This window comes from Hypanus sabinus, chromosome 6 (genome assembly GCF_030144855.1).
Source record: "Hypanus sabinus isolate sHypSab1 chromosome 6, sHypSab1.hap1, whole genome shotgun sequence".
Classification (NCBI taxonomy): Eukaryota; Metazoa; Chordata; class Chondrichthyes; order Myliobatiformes; family Dasyatidae; genus Hypanus; species Hypanus sabinus.
The window spans coordinates 4951051-4976212 of NC_082711.1; the positions used below are offsets into that span (position 1 = coordinate 4951051).

The 25162-nt window shown below is 47.3% G+C and overlaps 1 protein-coding gene across 6 annotated transcripts in view; it reads right to left on the reverse strand.

Annotated features, from left to right (window-relative positions):
* The window catches only part of wdr97 (WD repeat domain 97), a 191535-nt gene extending 169470 nt beyond the window's left edge, over positions 1-22065 (reverse strand). For 2 of the 6 annotated variants that reach the window (XM_059971585.1, XM_059971581.1), the window contains exons 1-5: positions 21956-22065; positions 16228-16376; positions 14776-14897; positions 4811-5421; positions 93-214 (exon numbers count right to left, since the gene is read on the reverse strand). In XM_059971585.1, coding sequence (XP_059827568.1) covers positions 93-214; positions 4811-5421; positions 14776-14897; positions 16228-16258 — 886 coding nt within the window. In that variant the 5' untranslated portion in view covers positions 16259-16376; positions 21956-22065. Of the gene's footprint in view, positions 1-92; positions 215-4810; positions 5422-14775; positions 14898-16227; positions 16377-20836; positions 20956-21842 lie in introns of those variants that run through there. The other 4 variants (XM_059971583.1, XM_059971582.1, XM_059971584.1 and 1 more) reach the window with 4 other exon arrangements.
* Between the last annotated feature and the right edge of the window lie 3097 nt (positions 22066-25162).

The window sequence follows — 25162 nt, forward strand, 5'->3', positions numbered from 1 at the left end:
ATATGTATTTAACTTTGGAACTTTTCACCCTGTTTCACAGAACAAATTCCATCACAAGTGTTGGCGATAATGATGGGATTCTGACCACTCACCTCGGTGTCCAATAAATATCATCTTCAGGTTCCAAGACTGATCCCAAACTTTTATACTCCCATCCCGAGAGGAAGTGGCCACACATCTCAGCGTCTCCACAATAGCGATTCCTGTGATTTTCCTAATGGGAACACAGAGCATAGAACAGTACAGGAACAGAAACAGGCCCTTTGACCCACAGTGTTGTGCCAAATGGATTAAATTAGTAATCAAATGTCTAACTAATCTACCTACACAATGTCCATATCCTTCTATTTTCCTCACATGTCTTAAGAAAGTCTCTCAAGTTTCTGCTTCTACCACCAATGCGGGCAGGACCGTCCAGGCACCCACTAATCTCTGTATAAAACAAAAGTCATTACTTGCATCAAATGCACCACTGCAGACTCGCCTGAGTTAATCTCTATCTGCCACTCTCCCAGATGGTCTCAGTCTGTTGTACCCTCAGACCATCTCCTTCACTAACCACTATAACACTAATTTTTGGTGTCACTCATAAACTCACAACCATGCTAGCTACATTTTAGAAGAATGAGGGGGGATCTTATTAAAACTATCAAATACTGAAAGGCCTAGATAGAGTGGATGTGGAGAGGATATTTCCTATCGGAGGGGAGTATAAGAACAGAGGGCAAAGCCTCAGAATAGTGGGATGTCCATTTAGAACAAAGATGAGAAGGATTTTTTTTTAGCCACAGGGTGGTAAATCTGTGGAATTTGTTGTCACAGATGGCTATGTAGGCCAAGTCATTGGGTACGTTTACAGCAAAGGTTGACAAGTCCTTGATTAGTCAGGGTGTTAAAGGTTACAGAGAGAAGCCAGGAGAATGGGGTTGAGATGGGTAATAAATCTGTCATGATGGAATGGTTTTCCAAGAGGACCACAACCATATCATAGTTTGAAGGTTTGCGTGCCTCAATGAACCAGAGAACTATACTAGTGAAAGTGAGGGCATTATGCTTTGGCTCTAGGTAGGGTAACCCATGCCAAGCAGGTCAAAGGGCAGAGGCCAGACTAAGAGTGGTCCACGGGTTCTCCAGGTTCGGGGGTTCAACTCAGGGCTAACAACCCTAACCGGTTAAACAAAACTGTTACAGAAACAACAACAAAGAATCCTTCAGTATGGAGGCACAGTATTCCTGAATCTCCACCTGGGACTTGCATGAATGACAGTGAACCGAGAGGCAGCTATGGACATGATGAAGGCAGCTGCAAATGCCACCAGAGATGGAGATGTTCACTGCTGCCCTAAATAACCATGGTGCAACAGGCAAAGGAAGAAGATGGAATGGCAGAGCAGACTCAATTGGGATAAATATCCTAATTCTGCTTCTGCGTCTTATGGTTTTCATCTAGGTCATTAATGTAAATGACAAGCAACTGGGGAACTAAAAATCAAAGTCAACTTTTTTGTTATCTGTACATGTTCATGTAGGCACAGGTGCAATGAAGAACTTACTTGCAGCAGCATCATAGGGCCCACAGTGTCAGATAATCATCACAGACACAGAGCATCAAAGGAACAGAGTATCAGATAATCATCATCATCAAAGGAACAGAGCATCAGATAATCATCATCACAGAGTGTCAGATAATCAGCATCACAGACACAGAGCGTCAAATAATAATTATTACAGAGCATCAAATAATCAGCATCACAGGGCATCAGATAATCATCATCACAGAGTGTCAGATAATCAGCATCACAGACACAGAGCGTCAGATAATAATTATCACAGAGCATCAGATAATCATCATCACAGAGTGTCAGATAATCATCATCACAGGCACAGAGCATCAGATAATCAGCATAACAGAGTGTCAGATAATCGTCATCACAGGCACAGAGCATCAAATAATCAGCATCACAGACAGACAGCATCAGATAATCAGCATCACAGAGTGTCAGGTAATCAGTATCACAGGCACACAGTGTCAGATAATCAGCATCACAGACACAGAGCGTCAGATAATCATCACAGGCATAGAGCATCAAATAATCAGTATCACAGACACAGAGCATCAGATAATCATCATCACAGAGTGTCAGATAATCATCATCACAGAGTGTCTGATAATCAGCATCACAGACACAGTGTGTCAGATAGTCATCATCACAGAGTGTCAGATAATCATCATCACAGAGTGTCAGATAATCATCATCACAGAGTGTCAGATAATCATCATCACAGAGTGTCTGATAATCAGCATCACAGACACAGAGCGTCAGATAGTCATCATCACAGAGTGTCAGATAATCATCATCACAAAGTGTCAGATTATCATCATCACAGACTGTCAGATAATCAGCATCACAGGCACAGAGCGTCGGATAATCAGCATCACAGACAGAGCGTCAGATAATCATCATCACAGAGTGTCAGATAATCATCATCACAGAGCGTCTGATAATCAGCATCACAGACACAGAGCGTCAGATAATCATCATCACAGAGTGTCAGATAATCAGCATCACAGACAACATCAGATAATCATCATCAGAGTGTCAGATAATCAGCATCACAGGCATAGAGCATCAAAAAATCAGCATCACAGACACAGAGTGTCAGATAATCATTATCACAGAGTGTCAGATAATCAGCATCACAGACACAGAGCGTCAGATAATCAGCGTCACAGGCACAGAGCATCAAATAATCAGCATCACAGACACAGAGCATCAAATAATCAGCATCACAGCATGTCAGATAATCAGCATCACAGGCACAGAGCATCAGATAATCAGCATCACAGAGTGTCAGATAATCAGCGTCACAGGCACAGAGCATCAAACAATCAGCATCACAGGCACAGAGCATCAGGTAAGTAATCAGCATCAAAGAGTGTCAGATAATCAGCATCACAGACACAGAGCATCAGATAATCAGCATCACAGTGTCAGATAATCAGCATCACAGGCACAGAGCATCAAGTAACCAGCATCACAGAGTGTCAGATAATCAGCATCACAGGCACAGAGTATCAAATAATCAGCATCAAAGAGTGTCAGATAATCAGCATCACAGATATAGAGTTTCAGATAATCAGCATCACAGACACAGAGTTTCAGATTATCAGCATCACAGACACAGAGCATCAAATAATCATCATCACAGAGTGTCAGATAATCAGCATCACAGGCACAGAGCATCAAATAATCAGCATCACAGACACAGAGCATCAAATAATCAGCATCACAGCATGTCAGATAATCAGCATCACAGACACAGAGCGTCAGATAATCAGCATCACAGGCACAGAGTGCCAGATAATCATCACAGAGTGTCAGATAATCATCACAGAGTGTCAGATGATCAGCATCACAGGCACACAGTGTCAGATAATCAGCATCACAGAGTGTCAGATAATCATCATCACAGAGTGTCAGATTATCATCATTACAGAGTGTCAGATAATCAGCATCACAGACAGAGCATCAAGTAATCAGCATCACAGAGTGTCAGATAATCAGCATCACAGACACAGAGCACTAGATAATCATCATCACAGGCATAGAACATCAAATAATCAGCATCACAGACATAGAGCGTTAGATAATCACCATCACAGAGTGTCTGATAATCAGCATCACAGACACAGAGCGTCAGATAATCATCATCACAGAGTGTCAGATAATCAGCATCACAGGCACACAGCATCAAATAATCAGCATCAAAGAGTGTCAGATAATCAGCATCACAGGCACAGAGCATCAAGTAATCAGCATCACAGAGTGTCAGATAATCAGCACCACAGGCACAGAGCATCAAATAATCAGCATCACAGAGTGTCAGATAATCAGCATCACAGGCACAGAGCATCAAATAATCGGCATCAAAGAGTTTCAGATAATCAGCATCACAGACACAGAGCATCAGATAATCAGTGTCACAACACAGAGCATTAAATAATCAACATTCACAAAAAAAACAGAAATTAAACCCATGTTATGCACTTTTTTTTGACAAGGGCACAACTAAAATAAAACAAAAGCAACACACACACAGAAAGTCCTGGAGGAACTCAGCAAGGTCGGCAACAACCCCATTTCAGTACAAAGTGATCAAAGTGGTCATAATGTCACTAAACGACCATAAAACAATAAGATATCACAGCAGAATTTGGCCATTTGGCCCACGGGGTCTGCTCTGCCATTTCATCATAGCTGATCCATATTTCCTCTCAGCCTCAATCTCCTGCCTTTCCCCCATATCCCTTCATGCCCCAAACAATGAAGAATCTGAGGTTTCGCTGGGAATCAGAGGAGGGTTGTTTTTCAAATTGGACGCCAGCAGCCAATTGTGTGGCACAGGGATCAGTGTCCGTTGGCCTTTAGTCCCACACAAACAGATTCAGGATTAGCCATTTCCCTTCAGCCATTTGGTTCTTGAACCAACCAGCAATATACAAGAACTTACGAACTGCCTTTGTATGGTCTCATTAGAACAAAGATGAGGAGGAAATTCTTTAGCCAGAGGGGGGTGAATCTGTAGAATTCATTGCCACAGACAGCTGTGGAGAGCAAGTCATTGGGTATATTTTAATATTTAGTCAGGTGTCAAAGGGAGAAGGCAGGAGAAAGGGATTGAGAGGAATAAATCAGCCATGATGGAATGGTGGCGGAGACTCGATGGGCTGAATGGCCTAATTCTGTTCCCTGTCTTATGGTCTCTATAACCCAGGTGTGGGGGTCTGCAGCGGCAGATGTAGATTTACCTTTCGTGCAGGTGTTTCTCGTAGGTGAGGAGGATCCCCTTGGTCAGGTCAAAGGAGGCAACTCCAGTCTTGCACACAGCATAGCAGCACTGAACGCAGGCTGCTGGCAGCATTGAGACCGGACACACTTCCACAACCAAGTCAGTGAAGGTGTCAGTCTCCGCCAAGCCTTGTGTGATGGCGACGTTGCATATCAAGTCCCGGCAGCCAAAGTAGAAACGCCAGGAGCAGACGTTGCCTGTGCCGGCTGTGACAATCTGGTTCAGCTCCCGGTCATAACAACAGCAGGTGATGCTGTGCCTGGCCTTGTTGACTGAGAGGGTCCTGAAATCTGGACTCAGCACCTTAAGTTGGGGGCAGTGGTTCCAGCCAACATACTGGTGGACCTTGTGGGAGTACAGCAGGCCCTCCAGGGGCTCTGCCAGGCTCAGCTCCCTGATCTTGCGCCCATCACAGTGATAGATGCAGATATCTGTACTGGAAAGCATGCAGATGAACTCCTGGGTAACGACATTAAACATCACATGGTGGACATCTCTCATGAGCTTGACCCGCTGCACATGCCGTAGTCCATGCTCTAGTTCCCGCGGCTTCCAGTCGGAACGTTTGATCTGCAAGTGGGACACAGAACCAGACAGTCGTATAAAGACTCAAAAGTCAAGGCTATTCAATGTCATTTCCAGTTCACAGTGTAAAGGAGAACAAAAAAACCTGTTAGTCTCGATCTACTGCAACACAAAAACATAATAGTGAAAAAAACCACAATATATAAATATTTATAGTTTGTATACATAATGTCCATAAGGTGATAATAGGCAAGGGAGTGTCTGTACATAAGGTGACTCTGACAGGAAATGATGAAGTAGTGGTGGTTGACAGGGGGTGAAGCAGTGGGTTAGTAGGTCAAGGTATTGATCAGCATTACTGCTTGGGGAAAGTAACTGGTTTTGAATCTGGTGGTCTTGGCGTAGATAGTATGTAGCTTCCTCCCTGACGGGTGTGGAACAAACAGTCCATGAGCAGGGTGGGTGGGATCCTTCATGATGTTACTGGCCCCATAAAACCAAAGGTACAAGATACTGTGGTCTAAATCCCGGAGCACCCTCACCACATCTGTAGTTCAACAAGGAAGCACCCCCCCCCCCACGGAGATGCAGGTCTAAATCCCGGAGCACCCTCACCACATCTGTAGTTCAACAAGGAAGCACCCCCCCCCCCCACGGAGATGCAGGTCTAAATCCTGGAGCACCCTCACCAGATCTGTAGTTCAACAAGGAAGCACCCCCCCCCCCCAACGGAGATGCAGGTCTAAATCCCGGAGCACCCTCACCACATCTGTAGTTCAACAAGGAAGCACCCCCCCCCCCCCACGGAGATGCAGGTCTAAATCCCGGAGCACCCTCACCACATCTGTAGTTCAACAAGGAAGCACCCCCCCCCCCCACGGAGATACGTCTAAATCCCAGAGCACCCTCACCACATCTGTAGTTCAACAAGGAAGCACCCCCCCCCCAACGGAGATGCAGGTCTAAATCCTGGAGCACCCTCACCACATCTGTAGTTCAACAAGGAAGCACCCCCCCCCCCCCACGGAGATGCAGGTCTAAATCCCGGAGCACCCTCACCACATCTGTAGTTCAACAAGGAAGCACCCCCCCCCCACGGAGATGCAGGTCTAAATCCTGGAGCACCCTCACCACATCTGTAGTTCAACAAGGAAGCACCCCCCCCCCCCCCCACGGAGATGCAGGTCTAAATCCCGGAGCACCCTCACCAGATCTGTAGTTCAACAAGGAAGCACCCGCCCCCCATGGAGATGCAGGTCTAAATCCCGGAGCACCCTCACCACATCTGTAGTTCAACAAGGAAGCACCCCCCCCCACGGAGATGCAGGTCTAAATCCCGGAGCACCCTCACCACATCTGTAGTTCAACAAGGAAGCACCCCCCCCCCCCATGGAGATGCAGGTCTAAATCCCGCAGCACCCTCACCAGATCTGTAGTTCAACAAGGAAGCAACCCCCCCCCCCCCACGGAGATGCAGGTCTAAATCCTGGAGCACCCTCACCACATCTGTAGTTCAACAAGGAAGCACCCCCCCCCCCATGGAGATGCAGGTCTAAATCCCGGAGCACCCTCACCACATCTGTAGTTCAACAAGGAAGCACCCCCCCCCCCCACGGAGATGCAGGTCTAAATCCCGGAGCACCCTCACCACATCTGTAGTTCAACAAGGAAGCACCCCCCCCCCCCATGGAGATGCAGGTCTAAATCCCGGAGCACCCTCACCACACCTGTAGTTCAACAAGGAAGCACCCCCCCCCCCCATGGAGATGCAGGTCTAAATCCTGGAGCACCCTCACCAGATCTGTAGTTCAACAAGGAAGCACCCCCCCCCCCCCCACGGAGATGCTGGTCTAAATCCTGGAGCACCCTCACCAGATCTGTAGTTCAACAAGGAAGCACCGCCCCCCCCACGGAGATGCAGGTCTAAATCCCGGAGCACCCTCACCACATCTGTAGTTCAACAAGGAAGCACCCCCCCCCCACGGAGATGCAGGTCTAAATCCCGGAGCACCCTCACCACATCTGTAGTTCAACAAGGAAGCACCCCCCCCCCCCACGGGGAGATGCAGGTCTAAATCCTGGAGCACCCTCACCACATCTGTAGTTCAACAAGGAAGCACCCCCCCCCCCCACGGAGATGCAGGTCTAAATCCCGGAGCACCCTCACCACATCTGTAGTTCAACAAGGAAGCACCCCCCCCCCCCCACGGGGAGATGCAGGTCTAAATCCCGGAGCACCCTCACCACATCTGTAGTTCAACAAGGAAGCACCCCCCCCCCACGGGGAGATGCAGGTCTAAATCCCGGAGCACCCTCACCACATCTGTAGTTCAACAAGGAAGCACCCCCCCCCCCCATGGAGATGCAGGTCTAAATCCCGGAGCACCCTCACCACATCTGTAGTTCAACAAGGAAGCACCCCCCCCCCCCCACGGGGAGATGCAGGTCTAAATCCCGGAGCACCCTCACCACATCTGTAGTTCAACAAGGAAGCACCCCCCCCCCACGGGGAGATGCAGGTCTAAATCCCGGAGCACCCTCACCACATCTGTAGTTCAACAAGGAAGCACACACCCCCATGGAGATGCAGGTGAATGCTCCACTGGTGTCCTGGATTGCAGACTACCTGTCCAGTCAGCCACACTGTGAGATTGCAGAGCTGTGAATCAGACACTGTGGTCAGCACCTCAGGGGACTGCCCTGACCCCTTCCTGTTCACCATCTGCACCTCGGATCTCAGACACAACTCAGAGCCCTGCCACCTGCAGAATGATAATTCAGCAGTTGCGGACTGTATCGGTCGGGGTCAAGAGGCTGAGTACAGAAGAGAGGTAAACAACTTTGTTGAGCGGTGTGGGCCAAATCACCTGCAGCTCAACATCACTGAGACAAAGGAGTTGGTGGTAGACTTCAGGGAGGTGAAAACACCCTGCATTCGCATCTCCATCAAAGGAACGGATGTGGAAGTTGCCCAGGACTACTAATACCTGGGAACTCACTTTGGCAATAAACTGGACTGGACTAAAAATCCAGCGGCTCTGTACAAGAAGGGACAATCATTCAACGTCTGCAGTGCTACACTGCAGATACCCTACGATTCAGTGGTGGCCAGTGTTGTAGTCTAAGCTGTGGTGTGCCGGGGCGGCAGGGGGAGAGCAGTTGACACCAAGAAGGTCGATAAGCTCGTCAGGAAGGCTGGTTCTGTCCTGGGGAGGGGGTGGAACCGGATTCCCTGGTGGTTGTGTCTGAGAGGAGGGTGCTACAGAAGCTAGGGAGCATTATGGAGAATCCCTCTCACCCCCTCCAGAACACACTGGACAAACAGGAGTACCTTTAGTAACAGACCGATTCCACTGAGGAGCACAATTGAACGCCACAGGAGATCCTTCCTCCCTGCGGCTATAAGACTCTACAACTCCTCCTCCATAACTATATGGTTTCATTGCTCATCTTTATTTGGCACTATTACTTTTTAATACACATTTTATTCTTACCATTCCTCAATGCTTGCATCTTGTACTTCAAAGTATATATTTCTGACTGGGCAACCTTGCAGCAATACTTTCCTCTGGGATAAATAAAGTTTTATCTTATCTTTTTAAGGGCCATACACTTTGAGGCCACTTTATTAGGTACACCTATGCATGAATGCAAATATCAGCCAATCATGTGGGGATCTCAGAAACGGCTGATCAGTTGGGATTTTCATGCACAACAGTCTCTAGCATTTACGGAGAATGGTGTGAAAAACAAAAAAACATCCAGTGAGCAGCTGTTCTGTGGGCAAAAGAGTCTTGTTAATGAGAAGAGTCAGACTGGTTCAAGCTGACAGGAACTCAGATAACCACACATTTCAACAGTGGTGTGTGGAAGAGCATGTATGAACCTTGGGGTGGATGGGCTCTAACAACAGACCATCGCTGGCATAAACTTTGGCCATTTTATGGGGTACACAGTAAAGTGGCCACTGAGTGTAGATGCTGGCTCTGCCCACATGCTGGAAGGCTCCGGTGGAAGATGAAACATTTAACTGTTTCTCCCTTCACAAACGGTGCCTGGTTGATTTAGTTCAGATTTCCAGTATTTGCAGTTCTTTTGTTTAAAAAAGAACCTCAAGGTTTCTTTAGAAAATAATTCTGGTTCTTTTAATATAGTAATGCGAACACTCAAGCCAAGATGTTGTCCTAGGCCGGGGGTCGGCAACCTGCGGCTCCCGAGCCATTTGTGGCTCTTTCACCTCTGTGCTGCGGCTCCCTGTGGCTTTGGGAAATAATTGGTCAGTATTTAATTAAAATGTATTTTATGTTAGTTTGTTAGCTTTTGAAATGTAATTCTAAATTTGAAGATTATGGTGATCTTGTACAATCTAAGTGTGGCGACACATTTCCTGGCACATCCGAAACGGCTCACAATTAGCCAGCATTCCGGCTAAGGGAGATAGCCTACGGGGGTTTGTGAGTACGCGTCTTTTGCAGCATCTGCGTCCATGGGGGCTGGGTTGAGGGAGGCTTAAAAGCAAGGCTGTTTAGTTCGAATAAAGCTATCTTTGACTGCAGTTTACTGACACCGCTACAACGTGTTTTTATCGCTGGCTGTCCAGACGGAAGGTGCTGAAACGCTTTGTCGCGTGTCTGGAAGAAGTGAAAACTTTCCTGGGCAGCAAAGGGCTCACCTTTCCTGAGCTGGAACAGCCAGAGTGGCTGGAAAAGCTACACTTCATGGTAGACATGACAGCGCACCTGAACACGCTGAACACAGCTCTTCAGGGGTAAGGACATACAGCCCTGCACATGTTGGAGGATGTTTTGGCATTCGAGCGCAAGTTGACGTTGCTTGCCAGAGATTTACAGAAAGGCACTTTGTCTCACTTCCCCAATTTGAGAGAGTTCAAACAAGGTCACGACATGATAATTTCGGAGTATTTACATTCTGCAGTCATCGCAATGCAAACATCGTTTGGGAAACGCTTCTGTGAGTTCAGAGAGGAAAAAAACACATTATCCTTCCCGGTCACTCCCTTAAGCATCGATCCTTCCCTACTGAATACGACTGCATTGGCAGATGTGAGTCAACCTGATCTTGAGATGGAACTGGCCGACATAGCCGACAAAGACATATGGGTGTCCAAGTTTAGACGCTTGACAGCAGACCTTGAAGATGTTGCCCGTCAGAAGGCCGTTCTTGCTCAGAAACACAAATGGAGTGATATTGAAAACCTTCCAAAACCGGACAAACTTGTGTTCGAAACATGGAATGCTATGCCCGACATTTATGTAAACATTAAAAAGTATGCGCTTGGAGTCCTGTCGATCTTTGGATCCACATATGTAAGTGAGCAGGTGTTCTCCAACATGAACTTTATTAAAAACAAACATCGCGCACGCCTCACAGATGACAGCTTGCGATCCTGTGTAAAGATGAAGGTGACGTCATACAGCCCTGATGTGCAGACGCTGTGCGCTGAGGTCCAGGAGCAGAAATCCCATTAACCAAGTATGATAAATATTTTAATTGCCTATTATTTTATGTATATTCATATTTTTTCATTGTTCAGTGAAATAGTCCTTTTATTTTTCAGGCTGACAGCTGGCTGATGTTATTTTTGGTTTGCTGCTGGCGGAAAATTTAAGTTCGGCGTTTTTCATAAATACAAGAAGGACTCAAATAGACATTGAGTATTTTACTTAAAAGTAACTTTCAACCCAACGTCTTTTTTTCGGAGTTCAAAATGTTTTTGTTGCATGCAGAAATGTAATTTCGTTTTCTCTGCAGGAGTTCATCAATTTCATAAATGCAACACATTATAGTTTGTTTATACATAGCATAAAGGCAAAAAAAACGTTGTATGCAGTGTTATTTCATTTTAAATGTCAAACGGGTTTTGCGGCTCCCAGTGTTTTCTTTTCTGTGGGAAACGGGTCCAAGTGGCTCTTTCAGTGGTAAAGGTTGCTGACCCCTGGACTAGGCGGTTGTCCAAGGCTACTATAATAGGGAGTCAAAGAGATTGTTGGACAGATGGGAGGGATCACTGACAATGACAGGGCACAGCACTCCTGATAAATATCCCAGATGGGTGGAAGAGGGACCTTGATGATCCTCTCAAGTAAAGTCACGTATTATTGTCATTTCGACCATAACTGCTGGTACAGTACACAGTAAAAACAAGACAACATTTTTCAAGACCATGGTGCTACATGAAACAGTACAAAAACTAGACCAAACTCCATAAAAAAAAACTACACTAGACTACAGACCTACCCAGGGCTGCATAAAGTGCACAAAACAGTGGACATTACAATAAATAATAAACAAGACAATAGGCACAGTAGAGGGCAGTAAGTTGGTGTCAGTCCAGGCTCTGGGTATTGAGGAGTCTGATGGCTCGGGGGAAGAAACTGTTACATAGTCTGGTGGTGAGAGCCCAAATGCTTCAGTGCCTTTTCCCAGATGGCAGGACGGAAAAGAGTTTGTATGAGGGGTGCGTTGGGTCCTTCATAATGCTGTTTGCTTTGCAGATCCAGCATGTAGTGTAAATGTCCGTAACGGCAGGAAGAGAGTCCTCAATGATCTTCTCAGCTGACCTCACAATTCGCTGCAAGGTCTTGCGATCCGAGATGGTGCAATTTCCACACCAGGCAGTGATACAACTGCTCAGGATGCTCTCAATACAACCCCTGTAGAATGTGATGAGGATGGGGGTGGGAGATGGACTTCCCTCAGCCTTCACAGAAAGCAGAGACGTTGCTGGGCTTTCTTTGCTATGGAGCTGGTGTTCAGGGACCAGGTGAAATTCTCCACCAGGTGAACCCCAAGAAATTTGGTGCTCTTTGGAGCCATCGATGTTCAGTGGAGAGTGGTTGCTCCATGCCATATAACCATTTAGCAATTACAGCGTGGCAACAGACCATCTCGGCCCTTCTACTCCGTGCCCCTGACCCGCACTCAGTCCATAACCCTCCATTCTTTTCCTGTCCATATACCTATCCAATTTTACTTTAAATGACAATACTGAACTTGCCTCTACCACCTCTACTAGAAGCTCATTCCACACAGCTACCACTCTCTGAGTAAAGAAATTCCCCCTCATGTTACCCCTAAACTTTTGCCTCCTAACTCTCAACTCATGTCCTCTTGTTTGAATCTCCCCTACTCTCAATGGAAAAAGCCTATCCACGTCAACTCTATCTATCCCCCTCATAATTTTAAATACTTCTATCAAGTCCCCCCTCAACCTTCTACGCTCCAAAGAATAAAGACCTAACTTGCCCTCCTGAAGTCAACAACCATCTCTCAGCATTTCCCGTGATCCGTTGTAGGGACTAGCGGTCAGATGCCGTGGAATTCCTGTACGAAATGGAGATGCAACTCGTCAGGACTCTCTTGAAGGTGCTCCTGTAAATATTGGTTAGAATTAAGCTCTTCATGCAGTTAAAACAAATTCTGTGTGGGAGGGTGAAGACAGAGAGTTGAGTTTGAGCAGATGAAGAAGAGTATAGAAGACCATTCTGGGAGTATAATGAGGAAAGTCTTCTAATATCAGTCTCACAAAACTTGACAGCAGGGAAGGGAAATACTTGGCATGCTCCCAGTACTGAACTTTTTAGCTTATGGACCTTTTAAAGTTTTGTGAATATCTTGCTACAACTCCTACTTTGAATGTTTCCTTTGCAACTACAACACGAATGAATAATCAAAAGTCCCAAGGTCCATCTCACTGAAACAGAAAGGCTTTCCCATTGCGATACAGCAGCAGTAATGCAATTGCTCAAGTTGAGTATGATGCTCTTCCAATGGTTGTCCATTGGTGGGTACTCAGGCTGCAGTCGAGGCCAATCCAGGATCCACATATTCTGGAGCAGTGTGAACATCAGTAAACGGTGGCTGGGTTTTTTAGTTGTTCAGTCTCTCCTTTCACAGCTGCTGCTTGTTCTCCATGGCACAGCAGTGGTCGCTTTCATGTGCTCAGCTCCCTCTTGAGCAGATTTCCTCCAGGTATATCTGTCATGTACCCCGTGACGGGTTAAAGAACCAGCAGAAATAGAAAACACCGTGGAGCCTGGTATTGTTATAAACTAATACTATTTATTAGTAACTACGCAATACAGTAAAATAAATGCAGATATATCAAACAGGTTAGCAATGATTATATATGTGTGGAGATAGGAAATCCAGGCTTCTTCAAGCCTAGGGCTGAATGGATTCAGGCTTACGATGATAAGTAAGGTTCAGTTCGTGGTATTGAGTCGAGTAGTGATGAGAGAGAGAGACAGAGAGAGTGTTTTGAGTCTTCAAGTAAGGTGACGCCGTCAATCGTCCTGTTGTCCTCCAAAATCCTTTAGAAGTCACTGACTGTGACCACAACAAAGGGGACCGTTCTTCCGTGGTGGAATTATCAACCCTGGTGAGGGTTGGACACAGGAATAACTCCCCACCGGTCACACCCTTTCACACTGATCGATCCTCCAAAACCCACCTTTTCCGTGGGCACAACAAAGCTCATTCAGTGTCTAAAACCATGTGTCTGTAGGTCTATCAGCGGACCTTCTATTTAACTCACTGTGCTGAACACCAGCTCTCCATCAAATGGCAGTGTCCTTGTATATTCAAAACAAGCTTGCAGAGAAACCATCTCCAGGCAGTCTTTGCCTCTCTCTCTCTCTCTCTCTCTCCCTTAATAACAAGATGTCCGGTGTTGAAAAACAACTCCCTCTCTCTTTTCAAAAACACAGTGCATAGGGGTAATTCAGGACCTCGTCACATAGCTATTGAGTGCAATGTCCTCCCAGTTTTCAGAAGTAAATTAAATTAACCTCCTGGGTATAAGGATCGAGTGGACTTTTTCCCAGGGTGGAAATAACTAATATAAGAGGGCATCTATTTTAGGTGACTGGAGGAAATAGCAGGAGGATGTCAGGGGGAGGATTGCAGTGGGTGTTTTGTCATTGCACTTGTGCACAAGCTGAGGGTTGGCTGAGTGGGCTCGGGCTTTGCTCTTTTGCAGTGGACGATAGAGATGTACAAGACAATAAGAGGCAGGGGTAGAGTGGAGCCAGAGACTTTTTCCTCAGGTGGAAATGACTAATACCAGAGTGCAGTATTTTAAGATGACTGGAGGAAAGTATAGGGGATGTCGGAGGTAGGTTCTTTACACAGAGCGCAGTGGGTGCAGATACACTGGGGACATTTAAGAAACTCTTAGAAAGACCCATGGATGAAAAAAACTGGAGGATCATGTGGGAGGGAACTGTTAGATTGATCTTAGTAAGTTTTAGGGTCGGCACAACATTGTGGGCCGAAGAGCCTGGACTGTGCTGTAATGCTCTCATTTCAGAACCCAATGGCAGAAGTGCAGTGGATTGTACTGTGTACATTGCAGGAAAGTCAGTGGGGGCTCTGTACCTTTTCTATCGAGCCGTGAACCGCCGTACTCAGCATGGACCACATGCGGTGGACTTTCTCCTTCACCACCTCATCTTCACCCGCCTTCAGTGTGTGAGACAAGTGGCTGGCCAGTACAGCAGCTTTATAAGAGATTGGGGAAAATGGTGCAGGACTTAGATACATCCACAAAAGTTTCAGGTAGATATAAATTTACTATCAGAACACCTACGTGCCACCACATACTACACCAAGATTAATTTTCTTGCAGGTGTTCACAGTGGAACAGAGCAATACAATAGAATCGATGAAAAACAGCACACAAAGAGTGACAGCCAAAAGAAGACAAATTGTGCAAATTTAAAAGTAAATAAGTAATACTGACAACATAAGTTGTACCATCCTTACACATCTAAAGAAGGATGCTTATGTGAGAATGCTAGAGTTGCTGTTCTGCTGTTCTTGGTCTCTGAGCTTCTTGTCGAGCCTGGATGGAATAATGGTGTTGAATGCTGAAATCTAGTCCAAGAACAGCATTCTACATCATAATTCCATCCAGGCTCGACAAGGAGCTCAGAGACCTCAGCCTGGACCCTGCCTTGTGCAGCTGCATTCTGGACTTCCTGTCAGATCACCAGCAGGTGGTAAGAGTGGGCTCCCTCACCTTCAACCCCCTGACTCTCAACACAGGAGCCCCTCAGGGCTGTGTACTGAGTCCCTTCCTTCACTCCCAGTATACCCATGACTGTATCGCCACCCACAGCTCTAATCTGCTAATTAAGTTTGCCGATGACACTACATTGATTGGCCTAATCTCAAACAATAACAAGGTGGCCTGCAGGGACGAAGTCATCTCTCTGACACAGTGATGTCAAGAAAACAACTTCTCCCTCAATGTAGCAGAAACAAAGGAGCAGGTTGTGGACTACAGGAGGAATGGAGACAGGCTAGCCCCTATTGACATCAAAGGATCTGGGGATGAGAGGGTGAACAGCTTTAAGTTCCTGGAGTCAGGGGAGAGACAAGGGGAGAAGTGGGACAGAGAGACAAGGGAGGAGGAAGGTAGGGGTGGGACAGTAGTAGGGGGAGGGCCAGGAATGGGGAGGGGGTAAAGGGGAGAGGGAGTGGGTGTGTGCTGGAGAGAGATGGGTCGATGGAGGGGGAGAGGGGACAGAAAAATTAAAGGAGTCAGATGGTGAAGAAAAAGAGAACGATCAATGCTAATGTGTGAGGTGATGGTGAGTTTGGGAAGTGTGAGGGGATTTTGGGAGCTGGACAGAGACAAGGCAAAATATTCAGAAACAGTATAACTCAGGGAAAACATGGACACATCGAGTTCCCCCAGCTGATTCCAGCCTCTGCATTCTTGTACATCTTCGGGGGGTGGTGGATGGGCTTGAGCTGAACGCGTTCTGCTTTGTCACTGGGAGCAGGCGGAGAGGAGGTGGGCTGGGGTGGGGACAGTTAGCTCACCGTTCTGGTCCAACATCTTCATGGGCTCCATGGTGCACACCTTCTCCTCACTTCATGGTAGTCTGTGCAAAGTGACGTCAGGATTAACTCTCGTCCTTGTATCGTCAGAGGGGAGAACAGCTGCAGAAAGGGCCAGTTACGAGGCTGAGCTGCAATAGAAGAGCTTTCCCTTTATTTACTTAGAGATACAGTGTGGAACAAGCCCTTCCCAATAACCCCAGCCTAATCATAGGACAATTCACAGTGACCAGTCAGGCTGCACCTTGGGACTGTGAGAGGAAAGCAGAGCTCCCAGAGGAAACCCAATTGGTCACGGGGAGGACATACAAACTCCTTACAGATGGTGGTGGAAGTGAACTTTGAACTCGGCTGCCCTAAATTCTCATAGACTCACCCTAACCTCTGCACTACCAGAGCGCCCAGGATTACATTACAAACACAGAAAATCCTACCAACACTCGCGCAAAGTCTCCACAGATACTGATGAAGGTCCATCTGTCCTGGAATATCATCTGTTATCAATATCGGTTTCCACAGTCACTGCCTGCCCTGTTGGATTCCTGCAGCATTTTGTGTGTGTTTCTCCACAGTCACTGCCTGCCCTGTTGGATTCCTGCAGCATTTTGTGTGTTTCTCCACAGTCACTGCCTGCCCTGCTCAGTGTTTCCAGAATTTCATTAACACTGTCAGAGTTTGTGTTCGTTTGCTGCACTCAGACTACAATTCTACCTAGCAGTGTTGGAGCATTTTCAATATCCCCAAGGGCAGCCTGAAGATGGGCACCTATGGGATGCGGCCCTGTGGACACAAATTTACGCTGGTGTTGCAAAGTGAAGTGTTGCAGGGAACCAGACATCAACTGCGACTGTTGGAGGCCTCTGCACTTGGGCGTAGCCCACTTTGGGGCTGTGCTGTTGATTGCAAGGTGGTGGTGGGAATGCTGATGCTTTCTGCTAGAATGGTGGGGGGGGGGGAAGTTGCTGCTTGTGTGTGGGGGGCAGGAGGCTGTGAGGGGCAGGAGGCGAGTTCACACTTCTTTTTTCAGTCACTAATTCTTTGTGTTTGTTGTGTTTTCAGAATGCCTGCAATGTCTATGGCATAGTCAAAATGCCTGGTCTTCATCTCCCCCTCATCCTCTCCCCTCCTGAGCCTCTATCCCCAGGTCTTCATCTCCCTCTCATCCTCTCCCCTCCTGAGGCTCTGTCATTTGGTCTTCATCTCCCCCTCATTCACTCCCCTCCTGAGGCTCTGTCCTTTGGTCTTCATCTCCCCCTCATCCTCTCCCCTCCTAAGGCTCTGTCCTCTGGTCTTCATCTCCCCCTCATCCTCTCCCCTCCTGAGCCTCTATCCCCAGGTCTTCATCTCCCCCTCATCCTCTCCCCTCCTGAGGCTCTGTCCTTTGGTCTTCATCTCCCCCTCATCCTCTCCCCTCCTGAGGCTCTGTCCTCTGGTCTTCATCTCCCCCTCATCCTCTCCCCTCCTGAGCCTCTATCCCCAGGTCTTCGTCTCCCTCTCATCCTCTCCCCTCCTGAGGCTCTGTCCTTTGGTCTTCATCTACCCCTCATCCACTCCCCTCCTGAGGCTCTGTCCTTTGGTCTTCATCTCCCCCCTCATCCTCTCCCCTCCTAAGGCTCTGTCCTCTGGTCTTCATCTCCCCCTCATCCTCTCCCCTCCTGAGCCTCTATCCCCAGGTCTTCATCTCCCCCTCATCCTCTCCCCTCCTGAGGCTCTGTCCTTTGGTCTTCATCTCCCCCTCATCCTCTCCCCTCCTGAGGCTCTGTCCTCTGGTCTTCATCTCCCCCTTATCCTCTCCCCTCCTGAGCCTCTATCCCCAGGTCTTCATCTCCCCCTCATCCTCTCCCCTCCTGAGGCTGTCCTCTGGTCATCATCTCCCCCTCATCCTCTCCCCTCCTGAGCCTCTGTCCTCTGCTCTTCATCTCCCCCTCATCCTCTCCCCCTCATCCTCTCCCCTCCTGAAGCTCTGTCCCCTGGTCTTCATCTCCCCCTCATCCTCTCCCCTCCTGAGGCTCTGGTTTTCATCTCCCCCTCATCCTCTCCCCTCCTGAGGCTCTGTCCTCTGGTCTTCATCTCCCCCTCATCCTCTCCCCTCCTGAGCCTCTGCTCTTCATCTCCCCCTCATCCTCTCCCCTCCTGAGGCTCTGGTTTTCATCTCCCCCTCATCCTCTCCCCTCCTGAGGCTCTGTCCTCTGGTCTTCATCTCCCCCTCATCCTCTCCCCTCCTGAGCCTCTGCTCTTCATCTCCCCCTCATCCTCTCCCCTCCTGAAGCTCTGTCCCCTGGTCTTCATCTCCCCCTCATCCTCTCCCCTCCTGAGGCTCTGTCCTCTGGTCTTCATCTCCCCCTCATCCTCTCCCCTCCTGAGGCTCTGTCCTCTGGTCTTCATCTCCCCCTCATCCTCTCCCCTCCTGAGCCTCTATCCCCAGGTCTTCATCTCCCCCTCATCCTCTCCCCTCCTGAGCCTCTGTCCTTTGCTCTTCATCTCCCCCTCATCCTCTCCCCTCCTGAGCCTCTGTCCTTTGCTCTTCATCTCCCCCTCATCCTCTCCCCTCCTGAAGCTCTATCCCCAGGTCTTCATCTCCCCCTCATCCTCTCCCCTCCTGAGCCTCTGTCCTTTGCTCTTCATCTCCCCCTCATCCTCTCCCCTCCTGAAGCTCTGTCCCCTGGTCTTCATCTCCCCCTCATCCTCTCCCCTCCTGAGGCTCTGTCCTCTGCTCTTCATCTCCCCCTCATCCTCTCCCCTCCTGAAGCTCTGTCCTCTGCTCTTCATCTCCCCCTCATCCTCTCCCCTCCTGAAGCTCTGTCCCCTGGTCTTCATCTCCCCCTCATCCTCTCCCCTCCTGAGGCTCTGCTCTTCATCTCCCCCTCATCCTCTCCCCTCCTGAGGCTCTGTCCTCTGCTCTTCATCTCCCCCTCATCCTCTCCCCTCCTGAGGCTCTGTCCTTTGGTCTTCATCTCCCCCTCATCCTCTCCCCTCCTGAGGCTCTGTCCTCTGGTCTTCATCTCCCCCTCATCCTCTCCCCTCCTGAGGCTCTGTCCTTTGGTCTTCATCTCCCCCTCATCCTCTCCCCTCCTGAGGCTCTGTCCTCTGGTCTTCATCTCCCCCTCATCCTCTCCCCTCCTGAGGCTCTGTCCTCTAGTCTTCATCTCCCCCTCATCCTCTCCCCTCCTGAGGCTCTGTCCTCTGCTCTTCAGCAACCCCCCCCCCCCCCACATCCCCTACATGCTCACTCTATCCATTGTCAACATGTAGAAAAATACCAAGGGCATCCTGGTGCCCTCACACTTTCTGCAATCCATCGTCACTCGACACAAATCTCACTCCTATCTTCTCTCAACCCTCACACTGTTCCACACCCTCCCTCATTCCATCTGCCTTTGCTGTCTGTCCTCCCCCCACCCTGTCCCAACTCCATTGCCTCATTGCAAGTTCCTTCAACGAGCTGTACACACAGTAGGTCAGCTGGGCTTCCACTCAGTTTTGGAACAGTCCCCCATTTTAAACAAGAGTCAGTGAAGACTGTAAACAACACCGCTACTGCTCTGCCTGCGTCCATAAGAAAATGCAGAGTTGTGGATAGAGTTCAGCACATCACGGAAACCAGCCTCTCCTCCACGGACCCTCTCACTGCCTCAGTAAAGCAGCCATGCCAGACATACTCTCTTCTCCCTCCCTCATTGGGCCAAAGCCTGAAAACACGTCCCACCAAGCTCAACCTCTGCTTTAAATATACAACTACTGAACTGTTCCCTCATGCAATAAGATGGACTCTTGGTCTCACAATCTATTTTGTTAAGATCTTGCATCTAACTGTGCCACTTTATTCTGCATTGCTTGACCTTGTTCTGCCTCAGCACACTGTATAATGATCTGATCTGTGTGAAGAGTTTGCAGGACAAGCTTTTCACCGTATCTCAGTACATGTGATAATAATAAACCATGTTATAATGTAATCAGAATCAAGTTTATTATCACCGACATGACATGAAATTTGTTAACTTAGCAGCAGTTCAATACAATACATAATCTGGAAGAAAAAAAAACAAAATAAAATAACAACAACAATAAATAAATAAATTATAGTATACACATATAGAATAGATGAAAAACAGAAATACTATACAAGGTATATTAAAAAAGTGAGGTAGTGTCCAGGGTTCAATGTCCATTTAAAACCATAGAACACCACAGCACAGTACAGGCCCTTCAGCCCTCCATGTTGTGCTGACCCATGTAATCCTTAAAAACAAGTACTAAACCCACACTACCACATAACCCTCTATTTTTCTTTCATCCATGTGCCTGTCCAAGAGGCTCTTAAATACCCCCAATGTTTTAGCCTCCACCACCATCCCTGGTAAGTCATTCCAGGCACTCACAACCCTCTATGTAAAAAAATCTACCCCTGATGTCTCAACTAAACTTCCCTCCCTTAATTTTGTACATATGCCCTCTGGTGTTTGCTATTCGTGCCCTGGGAAACAGGTACTGACTATCCACCCTATCTATGCCTCTCATAATCTTGTAGACCTCTATCAAGTCCCCTCTCATTCTTCAACGCTCCAAAGAGAAAAGTCCCAGCTCTGCTAACCTTACTTCATATGACTTGTTCTCCAATCCAGGCAACATCCTGGTAAATCTCCTCTGTACCCTCTCCATAGCTTCCACATCCTTCCTATAATGAGGTGATCAGGATTGAACACAATACTCTAAGTGTGGTCTCACCATCTGATTTAAGAATCAGATGGCAGAGAGGAAGAGGCACTGTTATTATGTAATGTTATAATCATTAATAAATCTGCAACATACCCTCTCTGTAGCATCTCACAAACATGCGTTGTGCCTCGTTACTTTTTGGTCCTTAATTGGTTATTAATTAATCTTACAGGACATTAAATCATCCCAGCCTCTCAAAATTAGCCAACTGTTTTCACTAATCATTAACTAATTTCCCAATCATCAATAATCAGTGTCAGATTTTAATTTTCAACATCTATCCTCTAACCAACCACATCTCTCCAAACTGATCATGTTCAATGTATTAATTATTCCTTTACTCTCCGAATTTGTCATTAGTAATCTCATTAATCTCTCTCTCTATCTCTCTCAATAAATACAATTTCATTGGTTAATAATGCTGATATATTAACATATGCCTCACACTTTCCTCAGAAAATATTCTTTCCACCAATTCTGATTTCTCGAAACTTTGTCTTTGAGCAAACTTACACTAAAAATTCTATAATCTCTCAATAAATTTCACTTAATTCGGAAGTTCATTAACTATTTTCAATTTGTTAAATAGTACTCTGTTAGCAATTAATATTTAATGTATAAACCTGCACCTAATACAGCACTGACTAATTTTGATTAGATGATTGTAAATGTGAATGCCAAACCACTCATTTCTCCAATAACAACTATTTAGCAAATCAGATGATATGCATTTAAACGAGTCTTAGTCAGCGAATATCCAATCAACTAATGCTGGTTCATCACACACCAGCCGGTCCAAGCCCTCTCACTAACTAGTGCCTGCCAGCTGGTGATCAGAGGTCCCGCTTGCCCTGACTGTCTCTCGCTATATAGGGCCTTACCTTTAACCAGATAGTGGTCGGAACTCTCACTGCTAGCCTTTCAATTAACTCTCTCTAACGAGTGCCGGGCTGTGATTAACCGATTACCAGTCACTAACCAGTCAGTGACCTACCCCTGAAAGAATATCGACCATCCGCCGTAACTAACTTCCCTGACAACCAGCGGTCGCTAGGAGACGGGCGACGCCTCCACGCCCGGGATGACCCCTGACCCTGCCTGTCCTCCAATCAGCGTCAGCGTTGGAACTGTCCCGCTCCGCTCCCCGGCCTCGGCCCAAGGGCGGTTCCACCTCCCTGAGCTGAGCGAGCACGGGCGGGGGTCAATGAACCAGGCCTTCGGGGACTGAACAGTCTCTGCATGCTTGTGCTGTTATGGGAACGTGTGTGGACTGTTAGAATCTGAATCAGGTTCATCTATGTCGTAATATTACCTATGTCCCGGATGGTAGCAGCTGAAACAGTTTGTAGTTGGGGTGACTCAGGTCCCCAATGATCCTTTGGGCCCTCTTTACACACCTGTCTCTGTAAATGTCCTGAATAGTGGGAAGTTCACATCCACAGATGCGCTGGGTTGTCCGTACCACTCTCTGCAGTCCTGTGATTGAGGGAAGCACAGTTCCCATACCAGGCAGTGATGCAACCAGTCAGGAGGCTCTCAATTGTGCCCCTGTAGAACTTCCGTAGGATTCGGGGGCCCACACCAAACTTCCTCAACTGTCTGAGGTGAAAGAGATGCTGTTGTGCCTTTTTCACCACACAGCTGGTAATGTTGCAGCTGTATAGGACCCTGGTCAGACCCCACTTGGAGTATCATGCTCAGTTCTGGTTGCCTCAATACAGGAAGGATGTGGAAGCCATAGAAAGGGTGCAGAGGAGATTTACAAGGATGTCGCCTGGATTGGGGAGCATGCCTTATAAGATTAGGTTAAGTGAACTCGGCCTTTTACCCTTGGAACAGCGGAGGATGAGAGGTGACCTGATAGAGGTGTACAAGATAATGAGAGGCATTGGTCATGTGGATAGTCAGAGGCTTTTTCCCAGGGCTGAAATTGCTGGCACGAGAGGGCACAGTTTTAAGGTGCTTGGAAGTAGGTATAAGGGAGATGTCAGGGGTAAGATTTTTACTCAGAGTGGTGAGGGCGTGGAATGGGCTGCCGGCGACGGTGGTGGAGGTGGATACGAAAGGGTCTTTTTAGAGACTCCTGGATAGGTACATGGAGCTTAGAAAAATAGAGGGCCATGGGTAACCCCAGGTAATTTCTAAGGTAAGGACATGTTCGGCACAGCAGTGTGGGCTAAAGGGCCTGTATTGTGCCATAGGTTTTCTATGTTTCTATGTAGTATAGCTTCCCTTTGTACTGCAGGGCATCAGAGCCATTTGCAATGCTGAGACAAGATAAGGGTGCAAACAAAAGATTCTAGAGTCACATTTACTATTCACCAGCTACCTTACTTTTTCTGAAGTATTATTGGCTATTAATAAACACTTAATAATTATGACATGCCTCCAAGTAGCTTGAAATCACATCCTTAACCATCGACTCTCAACATCTTCCCAACTACTAAGGTTAGACTAACTGCCCTATAATTTTCTTTCTTCTGCCTCTGTCCCTTCTTGAAGACTGGAGTGACATTTGCAATTTTCCAGTCTTCCAAAACCATTTCAGAACCTAGTGATTTTTGAAATATCATTACTAATGCCACCACAATCTCTTCAGCCACCTCTTTCAGAACCCTGGGGTGTACACCATCTGGTCCGGGTGACTTATCTATTTTCAGACCTCTTGGTTTTCCAAGAACCTTCTCTCTAGTAATGGTAATTTCATGCCCCCGACAACTGGAACTTCCACCACACTGCTAGTGTCTTCCAGAATGAATACTGATGCAAAATATTACCATTACCCACTCTCAACTCTCTTTTACACTTTATGTATCTGAAGAAATTTTTGGTATCCTCTTTAATATTATTTGCTAGCTTACTTTCATTTTCCATCTTTTCCTTCTTAATGTCATTTTTTAGTTGCTAGCAAGCCCATCCTGTAAAAGCCCAGTCACAGAAACACCAACAGAAGCTCCGAAGACCTCGTCCCTGGGAGAGGAAGGATCTGACACCAAGAAGATGGGCTACAGCTGGGGACAGTGTGAAATTACCACCTCTCCAGTGGTCCGATACCCTCTTTAATATTATAGCAAGCCCGTCCTGTACAAGCCCAGTCACAGAAACACCAACAGAAACTCCAAAGACTTCGTCCCTGGGAGAGGAAGGGTCTGACACCAAGAAGATGGGCTACAGCTGGATTGAATTGACTTTATTTCTTACATCCTTCACATACATGAATAAAAATCCTTAAGTTATGTCTCCATCTAAATGTGCAATGTACAATTTATAGTAATTTGCAATAGTATGTTCAACAGGACAGTCAATATAACATAGAAATACAGTTGCGTCAGCATGAATTAATCAGTCTGATGGCCTGGTGGAAGAAGCTGTCCCGGAGCCTGTTGGTCTTGGCTTTAATGCTGCGGTACCGTTTCCCAGATGGTAGCAGCTGGAACAGTTTGAGGTTGGGGTGACTCAGGTCCCCAATGATCCTTTGGGCCCTTTTTACACACCCGTCTCTGTAAATGTCCTGAATAGTGGGAAATTCACATCTACAGATGCGCTGGGCTGTCAGCACCACTCTCTGCAGAGTCCTGCAATTGAGGGAAGTGCAGTTCCCACACCAGGCAGTGATGCAGTCAGGATGCTCTCAATTGTGCTTCTGCAGAAAGTCCTTAGGACTTGGGAACTCATGCCAAACTTCTTCAACCATCTGAGGTGAAAGAGGCGCTGTTTCACCACACAGCAGCTATGCACAGACCAAGTGAGATCCTCAGTGATGTTTTTGCTGAGGAACTTAAAGCTGTTCACCCTCTCAACCCCAGATCCATTGATGTCAATAGGGGTGAGCCTGTCTCCATTCCTCCTGTAGTCCACAACCAGCTCCTTTGTTTTTACGACATTGAGGGAGAGGTTGTTTCCTTGACACCACTGTGTCAGGGTGATGACTTCTTCTCCGTAGATTGCCTCATTATTATTTGAGATTAGGCCAATCAGTGTAGTGTCATCAGCAAATTTAATTAGCAGATTGGAGCTGTGGGTGGTGACACAGTCATGGTTATACAGAGAGTAAAGGAGGGGGCTTAGTACACAGCCCTGAGGGGCAGCTGTGCTGATGGTCAGAGGGGCAGAGCTGAGGGAGCTAAGATGAAACAACATGAAGAGAACATAAAACATTTAACTCCGGACAGAGGTCTCTGGCGAGCTGTTGTCAGTAGCC